Raw genomic sequence first — 26,061 nt, 5'->3', positions numbered from 1 at the left:
TACTTGTGTGTATGTTCAGTTACTCAGTTGTGACCAACTCTGTGACCCTTTGGACTGCAGCCTGCCCGACTCCTCTGTCCATTAGATTTTCCTGGTGAGAATACTGGATTGCCATTTCCTCCTTAAGGGGTTATTCCCAACCCAGGGATCAAACCATCTCCTGTATCTCCAGTAGATTCTTTACTGCTGAGCCACGAGCTTCCCTTGGGATAGTACCTTCAGTTGAGTTCAGTTTAATCCCTCAGTCATGTCCAACTCTTTGCGACCCCATGGACTGCAGCATGCCAGGCTTCGCTGTCCATCACCAACTGCCGGAGTTGTTCAAACTCATGTGCATTGAGTCAGTGATGCCATCAAACCATCTCATCCTCTGTTGTCCCCTTCTCTTCCTGCCTTCAATCTTTCCCAGCATCGGGGTCTTTTCCAATGAGTCCAGATGCGATGATCAAAGTTTTTTGAATGTTGAGCTTTAAGCCAGCTTTTTCACTCTCCTCTAGCACCTAGCACATAAAAAATACTAACTGTATTAACTACTATTATGGATCATAATATATAGTATATCATCATATATCATTGTTTCCATCTCTTAAGTTAACCACAGTGTCATGAGTTTTATTTTATATAGAGGAAAAAAGAATTAAAGGGGAAGTTGTCAGCCTTCAAAGAGGAAATAATACTGTGTTACCAAAAATTTGTTATTGCTATTCAGTCTCTAAGTGATGTCTGACTGTTTGTGACCCCATGGACTGCGGCATGCCAGGCTCCTCTGTCTTCCAGATATGGCTCAAACTCAAGTCTATTGAGTCAGTGATGTCATCCAACCATCTCATCCTCTGTCGCCACCGTCTCCTACTGCTCTCAACCTTTCCCAGCATCAAAATCTTTTCCAATGAGTTGGCTCTTCACATCAGGTGGCCAAATATTGGAGCTTCAGAGATTTAAGGGCTACAAAATGCAAAAGATATAATTAACCCTTTTGTTTTATTTTTAATCAGTAGCAGAAAATGCAAGTCATTTCAAAGACATTCTGTCCCTAAAAAAGATAAAATAAGTCATCAAAATTTCTATGATACGGTTCTGTTATTAAACCAGATTTCTAGATAATTGAATGATGAGCTATATCATATTCTTGTTTCTCATACTAATCAAGATAAAGAAACGGGGAGGGGGATGTATCTCAGAACCTGAAAGAGGACAAGGAGAAGCATGAGACTCAAGGTTGGGGCCAAATCTAAAATGACTGAGAGGTTTGTGTTGCACCAATAAGTCAAGTTTCAAAAGGTGTCCCTTTCGCTTGTATTAATAAAATTGTCAGTGGCCTCAACATCACTGCATTATTGCAGCCTTTCTCATTATACCTTCGAACACATAATTTAATGATTAACTGGCAAACTGTCTTCTCCAGAGCTTGATCTGCCCTCCTTTTTGAAGAGATAGATTATTATTGTAACGACTATTTATGAAATATTTCTGGCCTCTGGTTTCCTTAGAATATCTCCAAAGTCTGCCCCCTCTTCCTCTGGGTATCTTTCTTTGTACGATCCAAGCTCAATGATTTAAGACAATAATTTGCTGACAGGAGATCCTGAGAACCCATTATGAAAATGAAGGCAGAAAACAACCTTTGAATGTATTTTCCAATTTAAAAAGCCTTCATTACATAGCACATTTCAGGCTGAGGATGTTAAAAATTTATCATAGTTTCAGTAATTGCCGCTTCCTCTGGAACTTGGCATAATGTGGAATCATTTGTAAAATGTATATTTTGTTTGGCAATCAGTAGGAAGCTTGCCAGGCAATACATTTAATTAGGAGCATGAGGAAGAGAATAATTGTAGTCTGTCACAATATATTATTGTTACTTTTAAGTTCTACATGTGTTTAAGATAGTGGTCTCATAACAAGGTGTGTATTTAAAATTTGAGGTAATTTCCTTTTCATCAGCCCAGGGTTTGATATGGGGAAATATATTATCTTGAGGGGAAGGGTACATTAGCTACATCCCTTAGATAGAATGCTTTGTCCATTGCTTAAGCTAAGTGAACATTAGCCGCTCTTCTTAGAAACAACCTTTGTCCACTGTTTAAGACCTTGAAAATTGATGTGCTGCCTTTCGGGAACTTAGATAGCTTTATGTAAGTTTAACTTTCTCTGGAGATGCATAGGCATAATGAAATGTAGTGCCTTTCTTGAACATAACCATGTACATAACATCTAATCCTGACTGATGTATAATGTAAATTTGATAAGAGAAACGCAAAAAAAAAAAAAACAACCTGTAATAATGAATGGTGATTTTTTAGAAAAAATTCAAAGTAGCCTGTGTTGGCAGATTCGAAGAGGAGAAATATGATGATAACCATGTGCTGAGGCCAGGTTTTCATCATCTTAACCATGATGTTCCATTTTTACAGGAAAACTTGCTTATAATGAATTTGAGAGGCACTATGAAAAAAAGTGCAGTGAAAGGGTCTTTTGGAAATACCAGTTACTGTTGATTTGATGTTCAGGTTTTCAGGTGCACAACACTCTGATCATTTTCCTTTGCATGAATCCCTCTATCTTATATTAGTATAGCATGGTCTCTTAAGTGAATAGAGACTTTTCTCTAACAACACATCTTATTAGGTTTAGCATTAGGGCATCTACCCTCAAGATAGGTCCAAGACATAAATAAAATATTGGACAAATAGTTTTTATTCTGCTTCTTTTCAACTCCATTGTATTCTGGCCTCTCAGAATCTTCCTTTCCTCACCCTGACCAGCTTATTCCTTCTTCCCAGCTTCCTTACTCTTCTTGTTCCCGGGAAAGCATCAAAACAATTGCATTAGTGAGTTTATTAGTGATTTATTCAGGGTCCTATTCTCTGCTAGGAACAAGGAGCATAAACCACATAATTGGAAATGCCAGTATGTTGGCATTAAGTAGATGATTAGAAATCGGAAATAAGAGGAATAGTTTTAGGTGGATGGAACAGTGATGTTCATTCAGGTCAGTCGTTCATTTATTTATTTTTTTTTCTTTTTTTTTTCTTTTACAATATTATATTGGTTGGTTTTGCCATACATTGATATGAATTTGCCCCGGGTTTACATAAGTTCCCCCTCCTGAACCGCCCTCCCACCTCCCTCCTCCCTTTATCCTCCCTCTGGGTCATCCCCGCATGCCAGCCCCGAGCATCCTATAACATGCATTGACCCTGAACTAGTGATTCGTTTCACATATGACAACATACGTGTTTCAATGCCATTCTCCCAAATCATCCCACCCTCACCCTCTCCCATAGAGTCCCAAAGACTGTTCTATACATCTGTGTCTCTTTTGCTGTCTCGTATACAGGGTTATCATTTGCATCTTTCTAAATTCCATATATATGCGTTAGTATGCTGTATTGGTGAGTATTATTCAGCCATTAAAAAGAATACATTTGAATCAGTTCTAATGAGGTGGATGAAACTGGAGCCTATTATACAGAGTGAAGTAAGCCAGAAAGGAAAACACCAATACAGTTCATTTATTTTTGAGGAATGAAAAGACAGAAAAGTATCTCCTTATTCCACTCCAACTATTTAAGAAGTGCACTTCTTAACTATGTTGTACATCCCTAAATAAACTCAACTTTTATTGCATGGCATTAGAAAACAAAACTATCTTAAAATAACAACAACAAAAATAAAAGCTCATTAAAATGCTTACTTCATTTAAAGCTATTTTTTGAGCACTGTGTAGAAATTAACTCATGTGGTCCCTAGAATCACTCCATGTGGTGGGTGCTCCTATTATGTATCACCAAGGAGACTAAGATATGAAGTGGATATTTATCTTGCTAGACTCACAAACAGTAAGAAGCAGCCTGTTGTGGGGAAACAGTGCAAGGTGATGTGACTCCACTTTGCTGACAAAGGCCCATATAGTCAAAGATATGTTTTTTTCAGTAATCATATACAGATGTAAGAATTGGACCAATTGAAGGCCAAGCACCAAAGTGATGCTTTCAAATTGTGATGCTGGAGAAGACTCTTTAGAGTCCCTTGGACAGCAAGGAGATCAAACCAGTCAGTTGTAAATCAACCCTGAATATTCATTGGAAGAACTGATGCTGAACTTCCAATACTTTGGCCACCTGATGCAAAGAGCTGATTCAGTGGAAAAGACTCTGATGCTGACAAAGACTGAAGGCAAAAGAAGAGTGTGCCAGAGAATGAGATGGTTAGATAGTATCAGTGACTCAGTAAACATGAATTTGAGCAAACTCGGGGAGACAGTGAAGCCCACAGAAGCCTGATGTGCTATAGTCCATGGGGTCGCAAAGAGTTGAACACAATTTAATGACTGAACAACAACAGCAACTATGATTTTACTTCGAACTAATTGTGGAGGAGAGTAAATTTGATAAAGAGCACTTAACCTAAAGACCGTAAAAAAGGATTAAAAAGAGGAGAATTAAAAGCATACCTGCTAATTAAACTGTACTGTTAAACATATAAATTGTTCAAAATCTCATGTTTCCTCCTAGAATGAGGAAAATATCTTTGCCTTATGGGATTTGCATCCACCAAAAGTCTCTCTAGACTGAGGTTTATTGTAAGAAGTTCATGGGACTGAAGATCAAATGGAGTCCATCTTCTTGGAAGAATATCCTGAGTCTTAACACAATAGGTCTTCATTAAAAAAAAAAAAAATACTGTAATTTTTTTTTTTTAAATCATACTGTAATCTAATCAGGGTCTGTTTAAAACTGAAATATGGAAAGCCAATGGGTTATACTTCAGGGTGCAAATCTGGGTGTGTATTTGTGTCTTAGCATGAACCACAGCAACAACATGCATTCTTTTACTTTTAAGGGGAAAAGGACCACTGAAGCATACAACTGATGTGATCTATGCAGCTAAAATGATATCAGAATCAGGATCAAGGATGGATGCCCTTGCTCGGCAGATTGCCAACCAGGTGAGTTCTCTATAAATAAATTTAATGAAAGTCCCTGTTAATTGCTTTTTGTCATTTGATATTGATTAGAACAAAGTTGAATTTTTACTCTGTTAGACTGGTTTTTCCTGAACTATTATTGAATTATTTTTTGCATAATTAATACACAACTAATGGAAAATTTATTCTGAGACAATTATTAATTGAGGCTCTATTATTATCATTACTATTATCATTATCATCATTATTATTATTTAGGGCTTTATTAGTCAAACATTTTTTGAGCTTTCAATATATTCAAATTATTCTAAATTATCACCTTCTGAGTTTCAAATATACTCAAATTATTTTAGTTGGCTATAATACCCAATATTAGTATTTTTTTCCTTAATACCTTAGATTTCTTATTTTTGTTCTTTAAAATTCAGTACTTTTCAAAATTATCTTGGGTTTTCTGTGTTAGCCATATGCTCTGATATTCTACATAAAACTACAAGACAAATTGTAATTAGTGAAATAATGAAGTGAAGATATAAAATATAGAAAGTATATAATCTTTACAGGTGCTGCCAATACTTTGTTTTCTTTAGATTTCTCATGTCTCTATTCCAGTGTTCTAAGATGCAGCTACATCATTAGAGTTACCTTTTGCTTAGGTACCTTTTGCGTTCAAGATGGGGAACACATGTACACCTGGGGCAGATTCATGTCAATGTGTGGCAAAACCAATACAATAATGTAAAGTAATTAGCCTCCAATTAAAATAAATAAATTTTAAAAAAATCTGTTAGTTTCTTTAGTTAATGTATTTAGATATTCAGTTAATATTTCAGACTGAGATATAATATTCCTTGGTGGGTTTTATATTATTCAACCCCACAGTATATGTTTGGGTGCTTCCCTGGTAATTCAGCTGGTAAAGAATCCTCCTGCAATGCAGGAGACCCTGGTTCAATTCCTGGGTCAGGAAAATCCCCTGGAGAAGGGATAGGCTACCCACTCCAGTGTTTTGGGCTTCCCTGGTGGCTCAGATGGTAAAGAATGCACCTTCAATGTGGGAGACCTGGGTTTGATCCCTGGGTTGGGATGATCTCTTGGAGGAGGGCATGGCAACCCACTCCAGCATTCTTGCTTGGAGAATCCCCATGGACAGAGAAACCTGGTGGGTTACAGTCCATAGGGTCGAAAAGAGTCAGAAACAATGGAGTGACTAAGCACAGCACAATACATATTTATGCCCCTTTGGTGAAAAAAGCACTTTTCTTTTCCAATCTGAAACTATTTCATATTTTTCATGCATATATACTGTAAGAGAAACTTTATGGGGCTACTTCTTATTATTTAATCTTTTTATCCTTCTTTTTTTGGAACTTGAATGTTCTCTTCTTAGATATTATATTTTGGGATATAAAGGAGAAAAAATAAAGAAAAATAATAACAGACAAATATTTTAAAGCATTCATGAAGATATATATTCATATATGTAGTATATATGTTTTCTAGTATCTTGCTACTTTAAGCATTGTGAGCATTTTATTAACCCTTTTAATATTCAGCCTTTACAGTTAAAAACAAATTCTATTGTAACATAATTCATGATCTATTATGAATAAATGACTGAAGCCCAGATCTGCCCATGGTTTCTATATTTTAGAATCATTGCATTCACTTTTATGAGATAAAGTATTAATAGTAGCAGAATAAATGAAACCATAATATATTAAGCAGATTTATTTGTTCTCATAACTTTTAAAATACTTAATGATTCTTACCAGTGTGCTTCTGTTTATTTTAGAATGCACAGTTTTCAAAGTTCAAATAATTGTGTCACTTTGAAGTTGTTCTTTTTTCCTTAAGCAGTCTTTTTAATTGGATTAGGTCACCTTGTAGATACTACTCTATTAAATTATATAGCTGTCTAAAATTATAGCTGTATTAAATTATGCTATTGTTTTTTAGCATTATTCAAATTGCATGGAAGAAAGCAAAAGTATTGTCTCACTTCCGTATAACTTTGACATTTTAAAAGAAGCTTAAAGAAGGAGTCACTGACTAATGAAGAATTATAGATGACTCTCTCTGACCTTGTCCTATTCATATAATAAAGTAGTTTCATATGATATAATTTTGATAAAAATAAATAGGGTTGTGAAGAAACAGAATTGAAAGAAAGGAAATTGACTCATTATGGTGATTATCTGGGAAGGTTATGATTATGCTTTAGATATTTTATGATAGAATAACAAAAATTTAGACAATTATTGAAATTGTTTGTGGAAAAAAAGTTAATAATATAAATCAGCAAGGTAATTTTTACATTGTCAATGGTATTACAAAAAAAAAAAAAATCTTCCATAATATGGTGTGTGTGCTTAGTTGCTCAGTCATGCCTGACTCTTTGCAACCCCATGGACTACAGCATGCCAGGCTTCTCTGTCCATGTAATTCCCCAGGCAAGGGTACTGAAGTGGGTTGCCATTCCCTTCTCCAAGGGATCTCCCCAACCCAGGAACTGAACCTGGATATCCTGCGTTGCATGCAGATTCTTTACCAATTGAGCCACCAGGAAAGCCAGAACATTGCTTGCTTTTAATTTTGAACAATCTAATAGCTCAAAAAATTTTAACAATTTTATGATATTTTACAGTCTACATTTTGCTAGAGTTTCAGAAGGTCAAACATTCATCAATTTCCAATTCCATCTAACATGAACTTGTGATATATATATGTACATATATATATATATATGTATATACACATAGTATATAGTTGGGCCAATTTTATTTCATTCTATTAAGTTTCAAAGTTCATATGTAGAATTGAATGAAAACAGATTGATGGAGACTGATATTTAGCCTTCCTGGATTTTTTTTTTTTTAACCTTTCTTCCCTGCCTTAGTCCCTTAAACATGTTTATTGTGTTTGTTGCTGTTCAATCACTAAGTCATCTCAGACTCTACAATTACGTGGATTGTAGCATGCCAGGCTTCCTTATCCTTCACTATCTCCCAGATATTACTCAAACTCATGTTCATTGAATCAGTGATGTCATCCAATCCTTTCATCTTCTGTCGCCCCCTTCTCCTCCTGCCCTCAATCTTTTCTAGCATCAGAGACTTTTAAAATGAGGTGGCCCCTCACATTAGGAGTCCAAAGTATTGGAACTTCAGCTTCAGCATCAGTCCTTCCAATTAATATTCAGGGTTGATTTCCTTTAGGATTGACTGGAGTGATCTCTTTGCTGACCAAGGGACTCTCAGGAGTCTTCTCCAACACCACAGTATGAAAGCATCAGTTCTTCAGTGATCAGACTTCTTTATGGTCCAACTCTCACATCCATTCATGACTACTGGAAAAACCATAGCTCTGACTAGATGGACTTTTGTTGGCAAAGTAATGTCTCTGCTTTTCAATATGCTGTCTAGGTTTGTCATAGTTTTCCTTCCAAGGAGCAAGCATCTTTTGACTTCATGACTGCAGTCACCATCTGCAATGATTTTGGAGCCCAAGAAAATAAAGTCTGTCACTGCTTCAATTTTTCCCCCATCTATTTGCCATGAAATGATGGGACTGGATGCCATGATCTTAGTTTTTTGAATGTTGAGTTTTAAGCCAACTTTTTCACTCTCCTCTTTCACCTTCATCAAAAGGCTCTTTAGTTCTTTTTCGCTTTCTGCCATAAGGGTGGTGTCATCTGCATATCTGAGGTTATTGATGTTTCTCCCGGCAATCTTGACTCCAGCTTGTGCTCTCTCCAGTCCGGCATTTTGTATAATGTACTCTGCTTGTAAGTTAAGTAAACCTGTGACAATATACAGCCTCGGCATACTCCTTTCCCAATTGTGAACCAGTCCATTGTTCCATGTCCGGTTCTAACTGTTGCTTCTTGACCTGCATACAGATTTCTCAGGAGACAGGTCAGGTGGTCTGGTATTCCCATCTCTTTAAGAATTTTCTCGTGATCCACATAGTCAAAGGATTTAGCATAGTCAATGAAGCAGAAATAGATGTTTTTCTGGAACTCTCTTGCTTTCTCCATGATCCAGCAGATGTTGGTAATTTGATCTCTGGTGCCTCTGCCTTTTCTAAAACCTGCTTGAACATCTGGGAGTTCACGGTTCACATATTGTTGAAGCCTGGCTTGGAGAATTTTGGTCATGTCTTTACTAGTGTGTGAGATGAGTGCAATTGTGCAGTAGTTTGAGCATTCTTTGGCATTGCCTTTCTTTGGGACTGGAATGAAGACTGACCTTTTCCAGTCCTATGGCCACTGCTGAGTTTTCCAAATTTACTGGCATATTGAGTGTAGCACTTTCACAGCATCATCAGATCATGGCATCTGGTCCCATCACTTCATGGGTAATAGATGGAAAATCAGTGGTAACTTTGTCAGACTTTATTTTTTTGTGCTCCAAAATCACTGCAGATGCTGATTGCAGCCAGGAAATTAAAAGACGCTTACTCCTTGCAAGGAAAGTTATGACCAACCTTGTTAGTATATTAAAAAGCTGAGACATTACTTTGCCAACAAAGGTCCGTCTAGTCAAGGCTGTGGTTTTTCCCATGGTCATGTATGGATGTGAGAGTTGGACTGTGAAGAGAGCTGATCGCCGAAGAATCGATGCTTTTGAACTGTGGTGCTGGAGAAGACTCTTGAGAGTCCTTTCCACTGCAAGGAGATCCAACCAGTCTATTCTAAAGGAGATCAATCCTGGGTGTTCATTGGAAGGACTGATGCTAAGGCTGAAACTGCAATACTTTGGCCACCTCATGCGACGAGTTGACTAACTGGAAAAGACTCTTATGCTGGGAAAGTCTGGGGGCTGAGGAGAAGGGGACGACATAAAATGAGTTGGCTGGATCGCATCACCAACTCTGTGGACATGAGTTTGAGTGAACTCCGCGAGTGGGTGATGGACAGGGAGGCCTGGCGTGCTGTGATTCATGGGGTCGCGGAGAGTCAGACACGACAGAGTGACTGAACTGAACTGAACTGAAATGCATCTTTTATCCATTTATCTGCTGATGGGTGGGTCAGTGTTTCCTCCCTGTTAGCTGTTTGATCTGAGTTGACCCAGTCCTGAAGTCTACAGGCTCTCTGGTAGGACAGTTAGCAACCTTCAAGAAGACTTATTCCAACATGCTTCTCCCAGGACTGCTGCTGCCATTGCCCCTGTCTCCATGACAGGCAACTGCCAACCCACACCTCCATAGATGACAGGAGACCCTTAAACACTCACAGGCAGGTCTGACTCAGTGTCCTTTTGTGTCACTCCTCCTTTCATCTGGTTCCTGGTGCACATAGCTTTTGTTTGTGCCCTCCAACAGTCTCTGTTTCCCCCCTTTCTGTGCAAGTTCTGTAATCAAATCCTGCTTGCTTCTAAGTCAGATTCCCTGGTGATTTATAGTCCCTTTGCCGGGTCCCCAGGTGGAGAAGCCTGATATGGGGCCTAGTACCTTCACATCAGTGTGAGAACTTCTCTGGTATTATTGTTCTCCAGTTTGTCATTCGCCCACCCCACAATACCCCCATACTAGTTATTGTATATTACCATACACAACTTACTATTTTGGTATTGCTATTAGGTAGCTAGGAAGAGATGAATGAAAATCTGTTTTAGCATATAGAAGCTTCATATAGACTTACTTGTCCTAATCACCCAACTTTTCTTGGGTTTTATCAGTTAGGTTCAGTCGCTCAGTCGTGTCCAACTCTTTGCGACCCCGTGTACCAGGCCTTCCTAATTGTGTTGAGATGCTTTGGTAGATTGCATATGCCATCTAAGACCATGTTGTTTAAGTCTCAAAGAACTCTGGTTCAAATCCTTTCTCCATTAGCCAGATTATTCCTGAGGGTCAGAATGTTGTTACTTATCACAATTATTAAACATTTTCCTCATGAATAAAGAGGATGACAAATTGAAGAAGTGGCCTGCTTAGAAATCTAGGATTCCAAACTATTGGTGCATATCTTTTTGTATTCTTTGACGCTTCCCTGTAATTCATCATGTTAGCAGATATTCTAAATTAGATGAACTGGGTAATGCCTCTCAAGGTAGGAATAATATGTTGAAAGATCTCAGTTAAAAAAGCAACCTATCACAAACAGAAAAGTGATGAATAGGAAACACAATAAAAATGAACATTTGCTAAAGTATTTTGCACAGGAAGAGGACAAAATTGGACTTTGTAACTCCTGAATGTTGTGTCTGAAACCTAGTACTCCTTCAATGTAAATTTTACAATGCACAGATATCCAGATTATTGACTTGGTACTCCCACCTAATCGTAACTAGACACAATTAAAATGAATTTTCAGTGTTAAATATACTGAAAACCAATGCTAATTTAAGAAAATGACATTTAAAAAAACAAAATGAAGAATTTCAAGGCAAATTATACCTAATAAACTTACCTATGAACAAAACAGTCTGCAAGTATAATTTATGTTAATATTTTGACAAAATATTGTTGGTGACTAGCCTTATTTGAGAAGGCAATGGCACCCCACTCCAGCACTCTTGCCTGGAAAATCCCAGGGACGGAGGAGCCTGGTAGGCTACAGTCCATGGCGTCTCAAAGAGTTGGACACGACTGAGAGAATTCACTTTCACGCATTGGAGAAGGAAATGGCAACCCACTCCAGTGTTCTTGCCTGGAGAATCCCAGGGACGGGGGAGCCTGGTGGGCTGCCGTCTATGGGGTTGCACAGAGTCAGACACAACTGAAGTGACTTAGCAGCAGCAGCCGGAGCAGCAGCAGCAGCCTTATTTGAATTGTTTCCTACTGATATTCTGAGAGTTAAAATATGTAATAGAACTACACTATAAAGAAGCTTCTGAAACCTTCATTGTGTCATTCTAACATGTCTGTTAAGGATAAAACTCCCAGATGCATTTTGAGACAGTATTTGTAGTTTGACACTGTTATTTGCCTGAAATTTATTTTGAGCAGAAAAGTTAATGCCTCAATTTGTTCTCCAGGTTAATGAACTTTACTTCATAAAAATGAATGCATAGCAAGTTCTCAGGATTAAAAAGGAATAGACAAATACTGAAATATTTTATCTGTTTGCATCCTTGAAGTAATAGTCTCCTGTTAGAAGGCAGGCTGTTTAAGTATTTTTTTTAGTAGATCTTTGTAATTTTCTCATTAAAGTGAATGAAGTCACTCAGTCATGTCCAACTCTTTGCGACCCCAAGGATTGTAGCCCATGGAATTTTCCAGGCAAGAGTACTGGAGTGGGTTGCCAATTCCTTCTCCAGGGGATCTTCCCGACTCAGGTATCAAACCTGGGTGTTCTGCATTGAAGGCAGAGACTTTCTCATTAAAGCAAATTCTTTGAAGGTGATTATATATTAAGTTTTATTTCACATATGCAAAACTATAGCCCTAACTATCAAAAATAAGGTGTTTCAGTGTCTAGGAGGAGGGAGCTATTGGGTATAAGAGGAGAATAAGAAAGAAGAGGAATGTTTCTTTTTACAAAGGGCTAGCTGAGTTAACCAAAATTTCTCCCAAAATAAAAATTTGTCTGCATTACCTTTCCACCATTCTTTCCACCATTTTTTCCACATACATATTCTTTATAAAGGATAAAACATTCTTGTAAGTTTATTTCTATCCAAGGAGCACTTGAGTTGACAAGTTTCAGGTTTCAGGGAGAGACATGATGTTTTGGGGTTGTAATCTAGTACATAGGGAAGTCAATCCTGAGAATTTCTCATGGAAGTCAGCAGAAAGCTAAAAGTAGGTTATGCCAGAACTTTACACCTATTAATACTAAAGGAAAGGAGCTTTGATGAAGATGGAAAACATCTTTGTCTTTCATTGTTATTAGTGTTCAAAATATATATTGCTGATAGCATTTTCTCAATGGTTATATGCTCAAACCAAGTTGAAACTAAAAATGGATTTGAAGCAGACTTAACCTTAAGAATATTTAAGTCTGAATTAATTCAGTTCAGTTTAGTCGCTCTGTCGTGTCCAACTCTTTGTGACCCCATGAACCGCAGCATGCCAGGCCTCCCTGTCCATCACCAACTCCTGGAGTCTACCCAAACCTATGTCCATTGAGTCGGTGATGCCATCCAACCATCTCATCCTCTGTCGTCCTCTTTTCCTCCTGCCCTCAATCTTTCCCAGCATCAGGGTCTTTTCCAATGAGTCAACTCTTCTCATCAGGTGCCCAAAGTATTAGAGTTTCAGCTTCAACATCAGTCCTTCCAATGAACACCCAGGCCTGATCTCCTTTAGGATGGACTGGTTGGATCTCCTTGCAGTCTAAGGGTCTCTCAAAAGTCTTCTCCAACACCACAGTTCAAAAGCATCAATTCTTTAGCACTCAGCTTTCTTTATAGTCCAACTCTCAGATCCATACATGACTATTGGAAAAGGATATATGACAAAATCTAACCAGTATATATAAATTCTGATAAAACAACATTTATGCATAGAAAAATGCCAAACTATAATTTCCCCAAAAAAAGTCTCATAAGTCAGCACCCCCAATCTAGACAATATAGCGTTGTCCTCCAGCACATCCTAAAGTGTTCCACTGTTTGTTTTTAGCTTGTTTGTTTATTTGTTTGTTTTACCATACCCTTCACTTCTGTGTTTTAGAAACCTTAGTTTACTAAAGAGCAGCAATGACAGGTGTAATGAAGAAGAGAAATGTTCCATGTATACTGAGATTTCTGGATGTAGAATCATCTCAAATTAATGACTGACCAAATTCAATAGATGAGCGAGATGGAGGAAGCACTCTTAATTTAGATAGTTAATAGAATAGGAAAAAAGGTAGCAACATGGAGTATGAGATAGTTGAGGGCTATATGTGTTGAGAGTGAAATGTCGATAAGACCATGAAATGGGCTGGGTAAATACAATATGTACATGGATTTTCTGAGGACAGGGCTGGATGATAGAGATTTAATCATGTTTATTTTATAAGTGATAGGTGAAGGCAGAGTAGCATATACTATTATCCAAGTAGAGTCTGAAAGTGAAAAGATGCCTAAGAATGGAAATTCAAGACATCCACAGAGGCGGCATTGAAAATTAAAAAAAAAAAAAAAGTGCATGAGGAGAGAAATATGGAATTACAGGGTTGAGGGAGGGATTTTGTTTCGAGGGACTTTATGTTGACAGATTCAAGGATAGAAGAAGACATTAAAAGTACAGAAAAAGATGGGATCACTGATGATCTGTGACTCTGAGGGAGGTAAAATGAGACAGCCTCTGGGCTGGAGTATAGGTGGAGTAATGAGCCCTGGGAAAAGAGAAAGGTCATGGACACAAAGTGCTTCTGCTATCACTAATTGCTTAAAATTTCTATTCTAGAAATTCACAGTGACACCTAATGTTTCCCTTAACAAACTTTGCCAGCTAGCAGAATTTAAACTATTGTCTGTAATTTAAAAAATCATTTTAAATATGTCTTAAATAAAGTTTATACTCTATCATGGGCAAAAAATAAAAAAGCTAAACTTATGGAATAAAGGTCTTTAAAAGTATTCATTTTGCTAATTCATCCTTAAAATTGAAACTGAAAGGTAATAAATATTCTTCACTTTTCCTCTTGTTACTAAATGATATATTCTGTATTGGTATAAAACATCTTAACTAGAAGAGTGAAAGCCAGTTTAATGTGACAAAACCACTTAAACTGACATGTCATCTGCTTGTCTGTAGTGAGTATCCTGGTGGTTATAAAACTTAATTTAAACAAAAAATCCATGCATTGAAACACAAACCAGATGTCCTAGTTAACATCACCTATCTTAATAAACTGGGAAATAATAACCAAAGTGTATGAACAAGGTCCGTATAGTCAAGGCTATGGTTTTTCCAGTGGTCATGTATAGATGTGAGAGTTGGACTGTGAAGAAAGCTGATCACCGAAGAATTGATGCTTTTGAACTGTGGTGTTGGAGAAGACTCTTGAGAGTCCCTTGGACTACAAGGAGATCCAGCCAGTCCATTCTAGAGGAGATCAATCCTGGGTGTTCATTGGAAGGACTGATGCTAAAGCTGAAGCTCCAATACTTTGGCCACCTCATGTGAAGAGTTGACTCACTGGAAAAGAGTCTGATGCTGGGAGGGATTGGGGGTGGGAGGAGACAGGGATGGCAGAGAATGAGATGGCTGGATGGCGTCACCAACTCAATGGACACGAGTTTGAGTGAACTCTGGGAGTTGGTGATGGACAGGGCGGCCTGGCTTGCTGTGATTCATGGGGTCGCAAAGAGTCAGACATGACTGAGCGACTGAACTGAACTGAACTGAACTCAATTCAACTCAGTTTGCCTGAAAATCTCTAGCAGTATTCCAAGTATTTTTATGAAAAAAAAAATTTTTTTTTAAACTGAAGTGTAAGAATGTTCTACACATCTAGGTCCCAAACTTTTGCAATTAGTTTTATGCAAATATATAAAATCTGGGGAAAACATAATTTGATTTTAATAATGGAGGTCGGGCAAATAGTAAAACAACAGGCTCTTAAAGTAGAGATGATTCATTCTCCCGATTCTGCTTCTTGGCTACTAAAACTGACTCATAAAGACTTTGAAAATGTCAATAGAAAAGAAGACTTTTAACAAATTTTATAGTATGGAATTTACATTTTTTTAATACTTTAATTATAAAACTGACTACCATCTTTAGGTGTAACCAAGATTCTCATCAATTCTGGGAATGAAGAGTAAATCAGAGTCAAGTAACTTTTAATTTCAAAAGTTTATATTTTCTCCTCAGTTGCCTCATTATTTCCTTAACAGAATTACTCTGCTAGCATGGCTTTGAAAGTCTCTCAAGAGAGACTGTAGATTTTTCTTAAGCTTGGGTGATTGCTTCATTGTTTATCAGTTAAGAATCTAACTATTAATTTGCAAGTTTGGTTTTATCAGAAGTTACATGAGTGAGTGAATGAGAGTCGCAGTCATGTCCTACTCTTGGCGACCCCATGGACTGTAGCCTGGCCAGGCTCCTCTGTCTGTGGAATTCTTCAGTCAAGAATACTGGAGTGGGTTGTCATTTCCTTCTCCAGGGCAGAAATTATATAGCATTTGTCTTTAAGGAACAAATTCACAATAATCCTTTTTACAATATACAGGTAAAAGTGTCAGTTTTAGAAACCAATTTACAAACCAGAGTGACAATTTAGTATTTACTCTATAAGATAAACCTTGATAGTATATTAAAAAGCAGAGATATTACTTTGCCAACAAAGGTCTGTTTAGTCAAGGCTGTGGTTTTTCCCGTGGTCATGTATGGATGTGAGAGTTGGACTGTGAAGAAAGCTGATCGCCGAAGAATTGATGCTTTTGAACTGTGGTGTTGGAGAAGACTCTTGAGAGTCCCTTGGACTGCAAGAAGATCCAACCAGTCCATTCTAAAGGAGATCAATCCTGGGTGTTCATTGGAAGGACTGATGCTAAAGCTGAAACTGCAATACTTTGGCCCCCTCATGTGACGAGTTGACTCACTGGAAAAGACTCTGATGCTGGGAAAGGTTGGAGGCGGGAGGAGAAGGGGACGACAGAGAATGAGATGGCTAGATGGCATCACCAACTCTGTGGACATGAGTTTGAATGAACTCCGGGAGTTGGTGATGGACAGGGAGGCCTGGCGTGCTGTGATTCATGGGGTCGCGGAGAGTCGGACACGACTGAGCGACTGAACTGAACTGAACTGAACTGATATAAGATAAAACTGTCAGGAAGACTAATATTGTTTGGAGACCTTACAAGTATGGAATGAAGCCAGATCGTGTGAGTTTGGATACCAGCTTCGTCATTTATTAATTGGGCAAGTGACTTAACTTCTCTATGCCTCACTTCTCTTCTTTGGTAATGGAGATAATGAAGTTGTGTGAGAGCTAATATAGATAAAGAACCTGGAATAATATGTGACCAATAAAACACTGTATGTGTCAAAGATTATTATTGAATCCATCCATAAGAACAAAGAATAGATAAGAGCCTTTATTACTCAGGATAGGCAAAACAATGTTTTGAGTGGATTCCGTATAGAAGGTATCATTGTGTAGTGAATGAAACAGAGAAAACTCAATTCAATTTTTTACACAAGTCATACAGTCTGTCTTGCAAATGACAATATGACAATAATTAGATCTAAGTGAAATGGTACTATGAATACTATGTTATACATGTAAAGGACATGGCACAGTGCCTGTGCCATTCACACAGATGAAGCACCTAATAAAGATCAACTTCCTGTCATGGTAAAAAAAAAATAAATTGTCTTGCCTGTCATTGTTATAGGTAATTCTAGATAGTTAATCTTTTAATTTAATAAAAATATAAGTAATCTTTACTTCAAAATAGACATAGTGTTACCATAAAACTTCTTTTTCCTTGGAACCATGTAAACCACAGTAATCTATGATTCGAAGAAAAAAAAATCACTCCAAATTCTCTTAAGTTCTGTGACTGAAAATAAAATAGATTTGAAAGCAAGTAAATATGGATTCAAATACTGGCTCTACCATAAACTCCTCCATCCTGGGAAAATTATGCTTTCTAAAATTATTATGATTTTCTCATTTCTCATCTGGAAATTGGGGAAAGTGAAAGGAAAGTGTTAGTCGCTCAGTCGTGTCTGACTCTTTTCAACCCCATGGACTGTAGTCCAGCAGTATCCTCTGTCCATGGAATTTTCCAGGCATGAATCCTGGAGTGGGTTACCATTTCCTTCTCCAGGGGATCTTCCCAACCCAGGGATTGAACCTGGGTCTCCCACATTGGAGGCAGACGCTTTAACCTCTGAGCCACCAGGGAAGCCCTATAACTTTTCTACCTGTCAAATAACTTTTATTTAAAGATCACATGTTCTCATCTTGTCACCATATTTTGGAGCTATGTAGGCTAGTCTATTTAGCAAATATATAAGAGAATAAAATTTCTCAGAAATGTTTCAGTAACACTTTAGCTTATGAATTACTATGCAAAAGCAGAAATGTTGTCTTGTCTATCATTTTACTTTTCAGTTTTTATTTCTGCTTATTAGATTAAAAACTATTTCAGTAATAACATTTTATTATTATAGAAGTAATATGTTTAAGGGCTTCCCTGGTGGCTCAGTCAGTAAAGAATCTGCCTGAAGTGCAGGAGACCTGAGTTCGATCCCTAGGTTGGGAAAATTCCCTGAAGAAAGGAATGGAAACCCACTCCAGTATTCTTTTTTTTTTTAATTTTTATTTTTAAAAATTTTTTTACAATATTATATTGGTTGGTTTTGCCATACATTGACATGAATCTGCCCTGGGTGTACATGAGTTTCCCTTCCTGAACCCCCCTCCCACCTCCTTCATCCCCTTATCCTCCCTCTGGGTCATCCCTGTGCACCAACCCCAAGCATCCTGTATCATGCGTCGGACCTGGACTGGTGATTTGTTTCACATATGATAATATACGTGTTTCAGTGTCATTCTCCCAAATCATGCCACCCTCTCCCTCTCCCACAGAGTCCAAAAGATGGTTCTATACACCTGTGTCTCTTTTGCTGTCTCGTATACAGGGTTATCATTACCATCTTTCTAAATTCCATATATATGAGTTAGTATACTGTATTGGTGTTTTTCTTTCTGGCTTACTTCACTCTGTATAATAGGCTCCAGTTTCATCCACCTCATTAGAACTGATTCAAATGCATTCTTTTTAATGGCTGAGTAATACTCCATTGTGTATATGTACCAAAGCTTTCTTATCCATTCGTCTGCAGATGGACATCTAGGTTGCTTCCATGTCGTGGCTATTATAAACAGTGCTGCAATGAACACTGGAGTACATGTGTCTCTTTCAATTCTGGTTTCCTCGGTGTGTATGCCCAGGAGTGCGATTGCTGGATCATATGGCAGTTCTAGTTCCAGTTTTTTAAGGAATCTCCATACTGTTTTCCATAGCGGCTGTACTAGTTTGCATTCCCAGGAACAGTGTAAGAGGGTTCCCTTCTCTCCACACCCTCTCCAGCACTTATTGCATGTAGACTTTTGGATAGCAGCCATTCTGACTGGTGTGAAATGGTATCTCATTGTGGTTTTGATTTGCATTTCTCTGATTATGAGGGATGCTGAGCATTTTTTCATGTGTTTGTTAGCTATCTTTATGTCTTCTTTGGAGAAATGTCTGTTTAGTTCTTTGGCCCATTTTTTGATTGGGTCGTTTATTTTTCTGGAATTGAGCTGAAGGAGCTGTTTGTATATTATACATTCAATGCAATCCCTATCAAGCTACCAACGATATTTTTCACAGAGCTAGAACAAATCTCACAATTTGTATGGAAATACAGAAAACCTTGAATAGCCAAAGCAATCTTGAGAAAGAAGAATGGAACTTGGGGAATCAAACCTGCTGGACTTCAGGCTCTACTACAAAGCCACAGTCATCAAGACAGTATGGTACTGGCATAAAGACAGAAATATAGATCAATGGAACAGAATAGAAAGCCCAGAGATAAATCCATGTACTTATGGACACCTTATCTTTGACAAAGGAGGCAAGAATATAAAATGGAGAAAAGACAGTATCTTTAACAAGTGGTTCTGGAAAACTGGTCAGCCACTTGTAAAAGAATGAAACTAGAACACTTCCTAACACCATACGCAAAAATAAACTCAAGATGGATTAAAGATCTAAATGTAAGACCAGAAACTATAAAACTCCTAGAGGAGAACATAGGCAAAACACTCTCTGACATAAATCACAGCAGGATCCTCCATGACCCACCTCCCAGAATATTGGAAATAAAAGCAAAAATAAACAAATGGGACCTAATTAAAAGCTTCTGCACAGCAAAGGAAACTATAAGCAAGATGAAAAGACAGCCTTCAGAATGGGAGAAAATAGCAAATGAAACAACTGACAAAGAATTACACTCCAGTATTCTTGCCTGGGCTTCCCTGGTGGCTCAGAGGTTAAAGCATCTGCCTCCAATGCGGGAGACCCGGGTTCGATCCCTGGGTTGGGAAGATCCCCTGGAGAAGGAAATGGTAACCCAGTCCAGTACTCTTGTCTGGAGAATCCCATGGATGGAGGAGCCTGGTAGGCTACAGTCCACACGGTCACAAAGAGTTGAACACAACTGAGCGACTTCACTTTCACTTTCATTCTTGCCTGGAGAATTCCATGGACAGAGGAAGGTACAGTCTATGATGTCACAAAGAGTTTCACATGACTGAGTGACTAGCATCAATATATTTTAAGAATATAAATATTAAGATATGTAAATATGAAGAAAGTGAAAAATACTGATACCATTTTTATTTACCATTTTCACATTCACATATTTATTTCCCACTTTGTTTTAAGCACAAACATATAAACAGTTTATAAACAGTTTGATTGATATGGCATGTGAAATTTTAAATACTAAGCTTTTACACTTTCCAAAAACATTTTCCTTTGAAAATATTATTTTTGAGACTATATAATATCACATGATATAGCTATGTATCCTAATTTAATCTTTTCACTGTTATAGGGCATTTATTTCCAAATTTTGCTCTTGTAACTAATGCTGTAGTGAATATCTTTGCATATAAATTACTGTTCATATTTCCATATCCTTATGAATATGTATTATATTTAAAGTGAAATTAAGTTATTGGGGATTTTTAAAAATACTGTTCTAATTGTGTAGGAGAAAGAATACAAAGATCAAACAATGACCACAGATATTTATCATGTTGTGATTAAGCTCTACTCCAGGAAATTCCTTACAGAAGATAACATAATGTAGGAGACTGTTTTTGGTAAAGTAATACATCTCTAAAACATGTATGCTGCCTTATTCTTGTCTCCAAGTTGATCCATAGCTGTTAGCTACTATAGCAATTATTTCTTTGGTCTAAGACCATTAGACCTTTAAATTCTGAAAGTAATAGGACATAATATATGTCCTGTTACAGATGTTTTTTAATGCCCATATAAATATTAATTACACAAGACAGACAATGCAGAGCTATGAGTCCCAAGGAATATTCTGATAGCAACTTTAGAAGAAAGGAATCATTGTATTTTAAACACTTCTTTAGATTTACCTAAAAATGAACTTTAAAAGCTTCTAGCGTTATGATAAATTAAAGGCAATTATTTTTATGTACCTTTTCATGTCTGGAAATTTCTGTACTATTTCTTCTATCTATGCTGAAGTAGAGGAGGGCATGGCAACCCACTCCAGCATTCTTGCATGGAGAATTCCATGGGCAGGGGAGCCTGGCAGGCTACAGTCTATGGGGTCACAAAGAGTCGGACAAAAGTGAAGTGACAGCATACTGAAGCAATTAAGGTTGGATCATGAATAAACTCTGGAAAGCATATCAAAATCTACATGGGTTTGGTCTAAGAAATGGGACTCAATGAAAATAAAGTTGGTGCCTTAAAGGTACTTGTAATCTCAGTGTTTACTCACTTTGATCTAATTCTTTGTTTTGATATTTTCACTTAATCTCTTATACATATTTAGTGCCCAGATCCATCGTGCAAACAGGACTTGTTGGCCTACTTGGAACAGATTAAGTTCTACTCTCACCAGCTGAAGATCTGCAGTCAAGTTAAAGCTGAGATTCAGAACCTGGGAGGAGAGCTTATCATGTCAGCGGTGAGTACTGTGCCACACTTACACATCACATGTGGAAGATGCTTGACATAGCAGCTACAACCCACCTTACGCCACCAATTCTTATAGGGTTATGTAGGTTAGAAGAAATTCACCTGGAGTATGTAAAAATTCATGAAACTGGAATAGCAAGAAATCATGTCAGATTTCTTAAAGAAATGTTAAGTCAGTACAGCTTCTCTTTATTTACTTCAAAGATTTTAGAATGAATCAGGTTCTAGAAGTCACTTGTGTAAGGACTGAAAGTTAATTTAGAGCATGGTATCCGGATTTCAGAAAGTATACAGATGCAACTATGAATTGAAACATTTAATTTTTATAAAATAATAAGTGCCAGTGAAATTGCAGATTCATGAAATAATTGCTTTCTCACTGTTAAGTAATATTCATTTTCCCATCATTCATTTTTATATCACAGACATTCAGGTCTTGAAACTGTTATCTCCATATGTAATTGTGACACTGGAGTATGGTAGAACATAAACAGATTTAGAGAAACTTTCATAGATTATTTGGTGAAACTGAGTTTCAAACTGCTCTAAAATGACCACGGTCAAAATAATGTTTACCTTTTCTACTCATCTTTTAATAACAGTAGATCATTTTTTTAGAATGAGGATGGTAATAAAATAAAATTTGATCTCTGTTTTCGATTCAGTTATCAGTGACTTTGAGAAGGACGTGGACCGAGATAAATTTAAGTTAAAGCAAAACATCATAAACCTTCTAGGAACTTAAATTCATGAGGACAGATTTTTAAAAATTATAACAGCATAAATATAAATATGTACAGCTAGGAGCTCTCTAGTCTGACTTTGGACTTTCCCCCATTGAGCTAACATTTTGTTTTTAATTGTTTATTTAAAACATTTAAATAAATGTTAGCTGCGCCGGGTCTTAGTTGCAGCAGATGGTATCTTTAGGTGCGGCATGCAAACTCTTAGCTGCGGCATGTGGGATCTAGTTCCTTGACTAGGAATCAGACCCAGACCCCCTGCACTGGGAGTGTGGAGTCTTAGCCACTGGACCACCAGGTAATTTCCTAAACTAACATTAAAAAAAAAAAAAAAGAATATAGCTGCAAAAACAAAAGCAAAGGTAATTCTCTGGTGTCCAGCAGTGAGGATTTTGTGCTTTCAGTGCCCAAGGCCCAGGTTCAATACCTGATCAAGGAACTAAAATTGTGCAAGTACAATGTCCCACTTGAAAAAAAAGTTCATTAGGTTTATATTAGTGAATACCAGAACTGCAGTTTACCTTCAAATGTCTATGCAGCCTCTGTTCAGGTGGACATGCTTAAATCTAAACTGAAGATCAAAATCAAAAGTGAGTAATTTGGAAATTATGTCTAAGTAATTATTAGAGATAAAAAATTAATTTCCTTGATATTCAGATTTTGCAAGAACAGTAACACCAACCATCGTAGCCTGTGCTATATTGGTACTTTGTCACTCTTCAAAGGAAAATGCATTTTAAGTAGTCACTGTCTGCATGCTCAGTTGCTTCAGTCGTATCCAACTCTTTGTGACCCCATGGACTATAGTCCCCCAGGCTGCTCTGTCCATGGGATTCTCCAGTTAAGAATACTTGAGTGGGTTGCCATTTCTCACTGTCTGTCAACACAGTAATGTATGTTTATGAATACATGCATGACTATATATATGTATGTATACAAACTTTGTATACATATATACACATAAAAATGTATCTTTGGATTACTAGGCACTCAGTCTTCATTTTCTCACTTAACATTATAGTACTTTAAATGTGTAAAAAATATATTTTATATCCAAGCCCAACTTCTGTTTACTTTTCTCAATTTCATACACTCACCATCATTCACAAGGTCTAAATACATATGAAATTTATTTTCCAATTATATATATATTTCTTCATGTTGTCTAAAGCTAAGATTTAAAAAATGCTGACAGAAGTTCAGCTTATACATTATGTTAAAATGTATTACCATTAATTGTTCCTCCAAATATAATTTCCTCCAGATGTACAAATTGAGTTGGTATCCTTCCTGTTTGGTATGGTGATTCAAATTCATGAACTTTGTATATTTTACAGATAGATTAGGCATGAGTCATTTAGAATCATGATTTACAATTTAAAAGCTGAGTCATTATATAAAATGAGGAATATCATTGCAAATGCAATTCTATTTTGTCTTCATTGCACCCCAAATTTTCTATTAGAAAAAGTAAACCTGAAGAAAGGGAGCATGTCATGCACCTTTTTACGTTTTACTGCCATCTGCTTGCAGGTAGGCTCTGGAAAACTTTTAAAATTCCTTTAATTTGTGTATGCCAAAGCCCATTTGCTTTATTTTCTCAGTGACCCTGAGTTATCATCTTGTCTTCTTTGTTCTTTAAATTGAGCAGTCCTAATCTAAGTCATTGTTTTTCTTTGAGGTCTTTTGAAAAGTAATAAGCATGACTCTAAAGCAGGGAAAGCCATTAAAAATTACAGAAATTTGGAATTCAAAACTATACCCTTCAAAGTTTGCATTCCAAAATCAGGTTATGAAACATTACTTTTAACAAATATATTTTGTTAAAAAGTGTATTACTGGAGTATATTGAATACATTTCTGGAGTGAATACACAGTGTATTCTGGATCTAGAGCATTACAGTTTAGGATAAAAAAGGTAAGTTCATAAAGAATTTGAAATCATTCTCATAATAGACTATTTAATTAAATTTGTTTTCTAATGATTCTTATGTATATTTCAAGCATTTATCCTGAAGTTGCACATTTCATTTCTAAGGACACCAAAGTGTAGTTTGTCCAAAACCCCAACAATGAATTGAGCATCTTCTCAGTACCAAGAATCTGAGAACATCCCAAGATGCAAAGATGAATATATCATGCCTCCTTCAAGATGATCAAACATGTGCAAAATTAAGGTACATAGTGAAAGTGAAAGTTGCTCAGTCGTGTCTGACTCTTTGCGACCCCATGGACTACAGTCCATGGAATTCTCTAGGCCAGTATACTGGAGTAGGTAGCCTTTCTCTTCTTCAGGGGCTCTTGCCAACCCAGGGATTGAACCCAGGTCTACCGGAATTATAAGCGGACTCTTTATCAGCTGAGCCACAAGGGAAGCCCAAGAATACTGGAGTCAGAGTAAACTATCACTTCTCCAGTGGATCTTCCCGACCCAGGAATTGAACCGGGGTCTCCTGCATTGCAGGCAGATTCTTTACCAACTGAGCTATCAGGGAATATGAGATACACCTAAATATACAAAGATGTAACACACCATTTGATGGTTAAATACACAAAGGCACATGGTAAGAGGTGAAGGAATAATTAATTCGACTGATGTGGTGAGTGAGCAAGAGACAGCTCCAAAAAGTGGTTCAACTCTAATTTGGTCCTTCAATAATAGGTAAAAACCAAAAGAAACAGGCAAAAAATAAATCAACTGTATATTTATGAGGAAAGGAGAGGAAAAGGATGTAAGGTAGATAGATGGAATATAAGGATAGAAATAGGCAAAGATGAGGTTTTATGTGGAAAAAGCAAACAATCTAAACTGATTAGAAACAATTGTACTTGGTACTGTTGGCATATTTTATGAGGGATGGGAAATAGAAGAGGAGCTTTAAAAGAAACTGAGTCTGTTTCAGGATTACTAATAGCATTTTAACTTTATTGACTTTATTGTGTAGGCAATTGAGAGTTAATTGAAAAAGTTGAAGTTTGAGATGGATGTAAACAAACACATGTATTATTTGAAGCTACCTTTAAAAAAAAATAACCCCTAACCTTTTATTTTCTATTACAGTATAGCTGATTTACAATATTATATTCATTTCAGGTGTATAACATAGTGGTTCAATATTCTTGTAGATTATGCTCTATTTAAAGTTTTTATAGAATAATGGGTATATTTCCTTGTGCTGCACAATAATTCTTGCATTTTTTCAACTGAAGCATAGTTGATTTATAATTTTGTACTAATTTCCACTGTACAACTAAGTGACTCAACGAAATAGTGCTTCAATGAACATGGGGGTGCATGTGTCTCTGAGTTTCAATTTTTTCCAGGTATATGGCCAGGAATAGGATTACTGGATCATAAGATACTTCTGTTTTTAGTTTTCTGAAGAACTGCCAGACTGTTTTCCATAGTGACTATACCAGTTTCTGTTCTCACCAACAGTGTAGAAGGGTTTCCTTTTATCCAGCATTGGTGTTTGTAGACTTCTTAATAAAGTGTCAGAAAAGACTCTGATGCTGGGAAAGGTTGGGGGCGGGAGGAGAAGGGGACGACAGAGAATGAGATGGCTGGATGGCATCACCGACTCTGTGGACATGAGTTTGAGTGAACTCCGGGAGTTGGTGATAGACAGGGAGGGCTGGCGTGCTGTGATTCATGGGGTTGCAAAGAGTCGGACACGACTGAGTGACTGAACTGAACTGAACTGAACTGAAGTGTCATTCTATCAGTGTCAGGTGGTACCTTGTAGTTTTGACTTGC

The 26,061-nt window shown here is 37.1% G+C and overlaps 1 protein-coding gene across 3 annotated transcripts in view; it reads left to right on the top strand.

Moving 5' to 3' along the window:
* CTNNA3 (catenin alpha 3) overlaps positions 1-26,061 on the top strand; it is a 1,978,275-nt gene that overhangs the window by 1,878,472 nt on the left and 73,742 nt on the right. For all 3 annotated transcript variants that reach the window (XM_055425631.2, XM_055425630.2, XM_088841920.1), the window contains 2 exons: positions 4,846-4,951; positions 21,416-21,550. In XM_055425631.2, coding sequence (XP_055281606.2) covers positions 4,846-4,951; positions 21,416-21,550 — 241 coding nt within the window. The remainder of the gene's footprint in view (positions 1-4,845; positions 4,952-21,415; positions 21,551-26,061) is intronic.

Source organism: Moschus berezovskii, chromosome 12, assembly GCF_049115385.1.
Source record: "Moschus berezovskii isolate FMDL1 chromosome 12, NW_MosBer_1.0, whole genome shotgun sequence".
NCBI classification, from domain to species: Eukaryota; Metazoa; Chordata; class Mammalia; order Artiodactyla; family Moschidae; genus Moschus; species Moschus berezovskii.
Note: the sequence above shows the minus strand (reverse complement) of the source record. Positions and strands in the feature narration are given on the sequence as shown.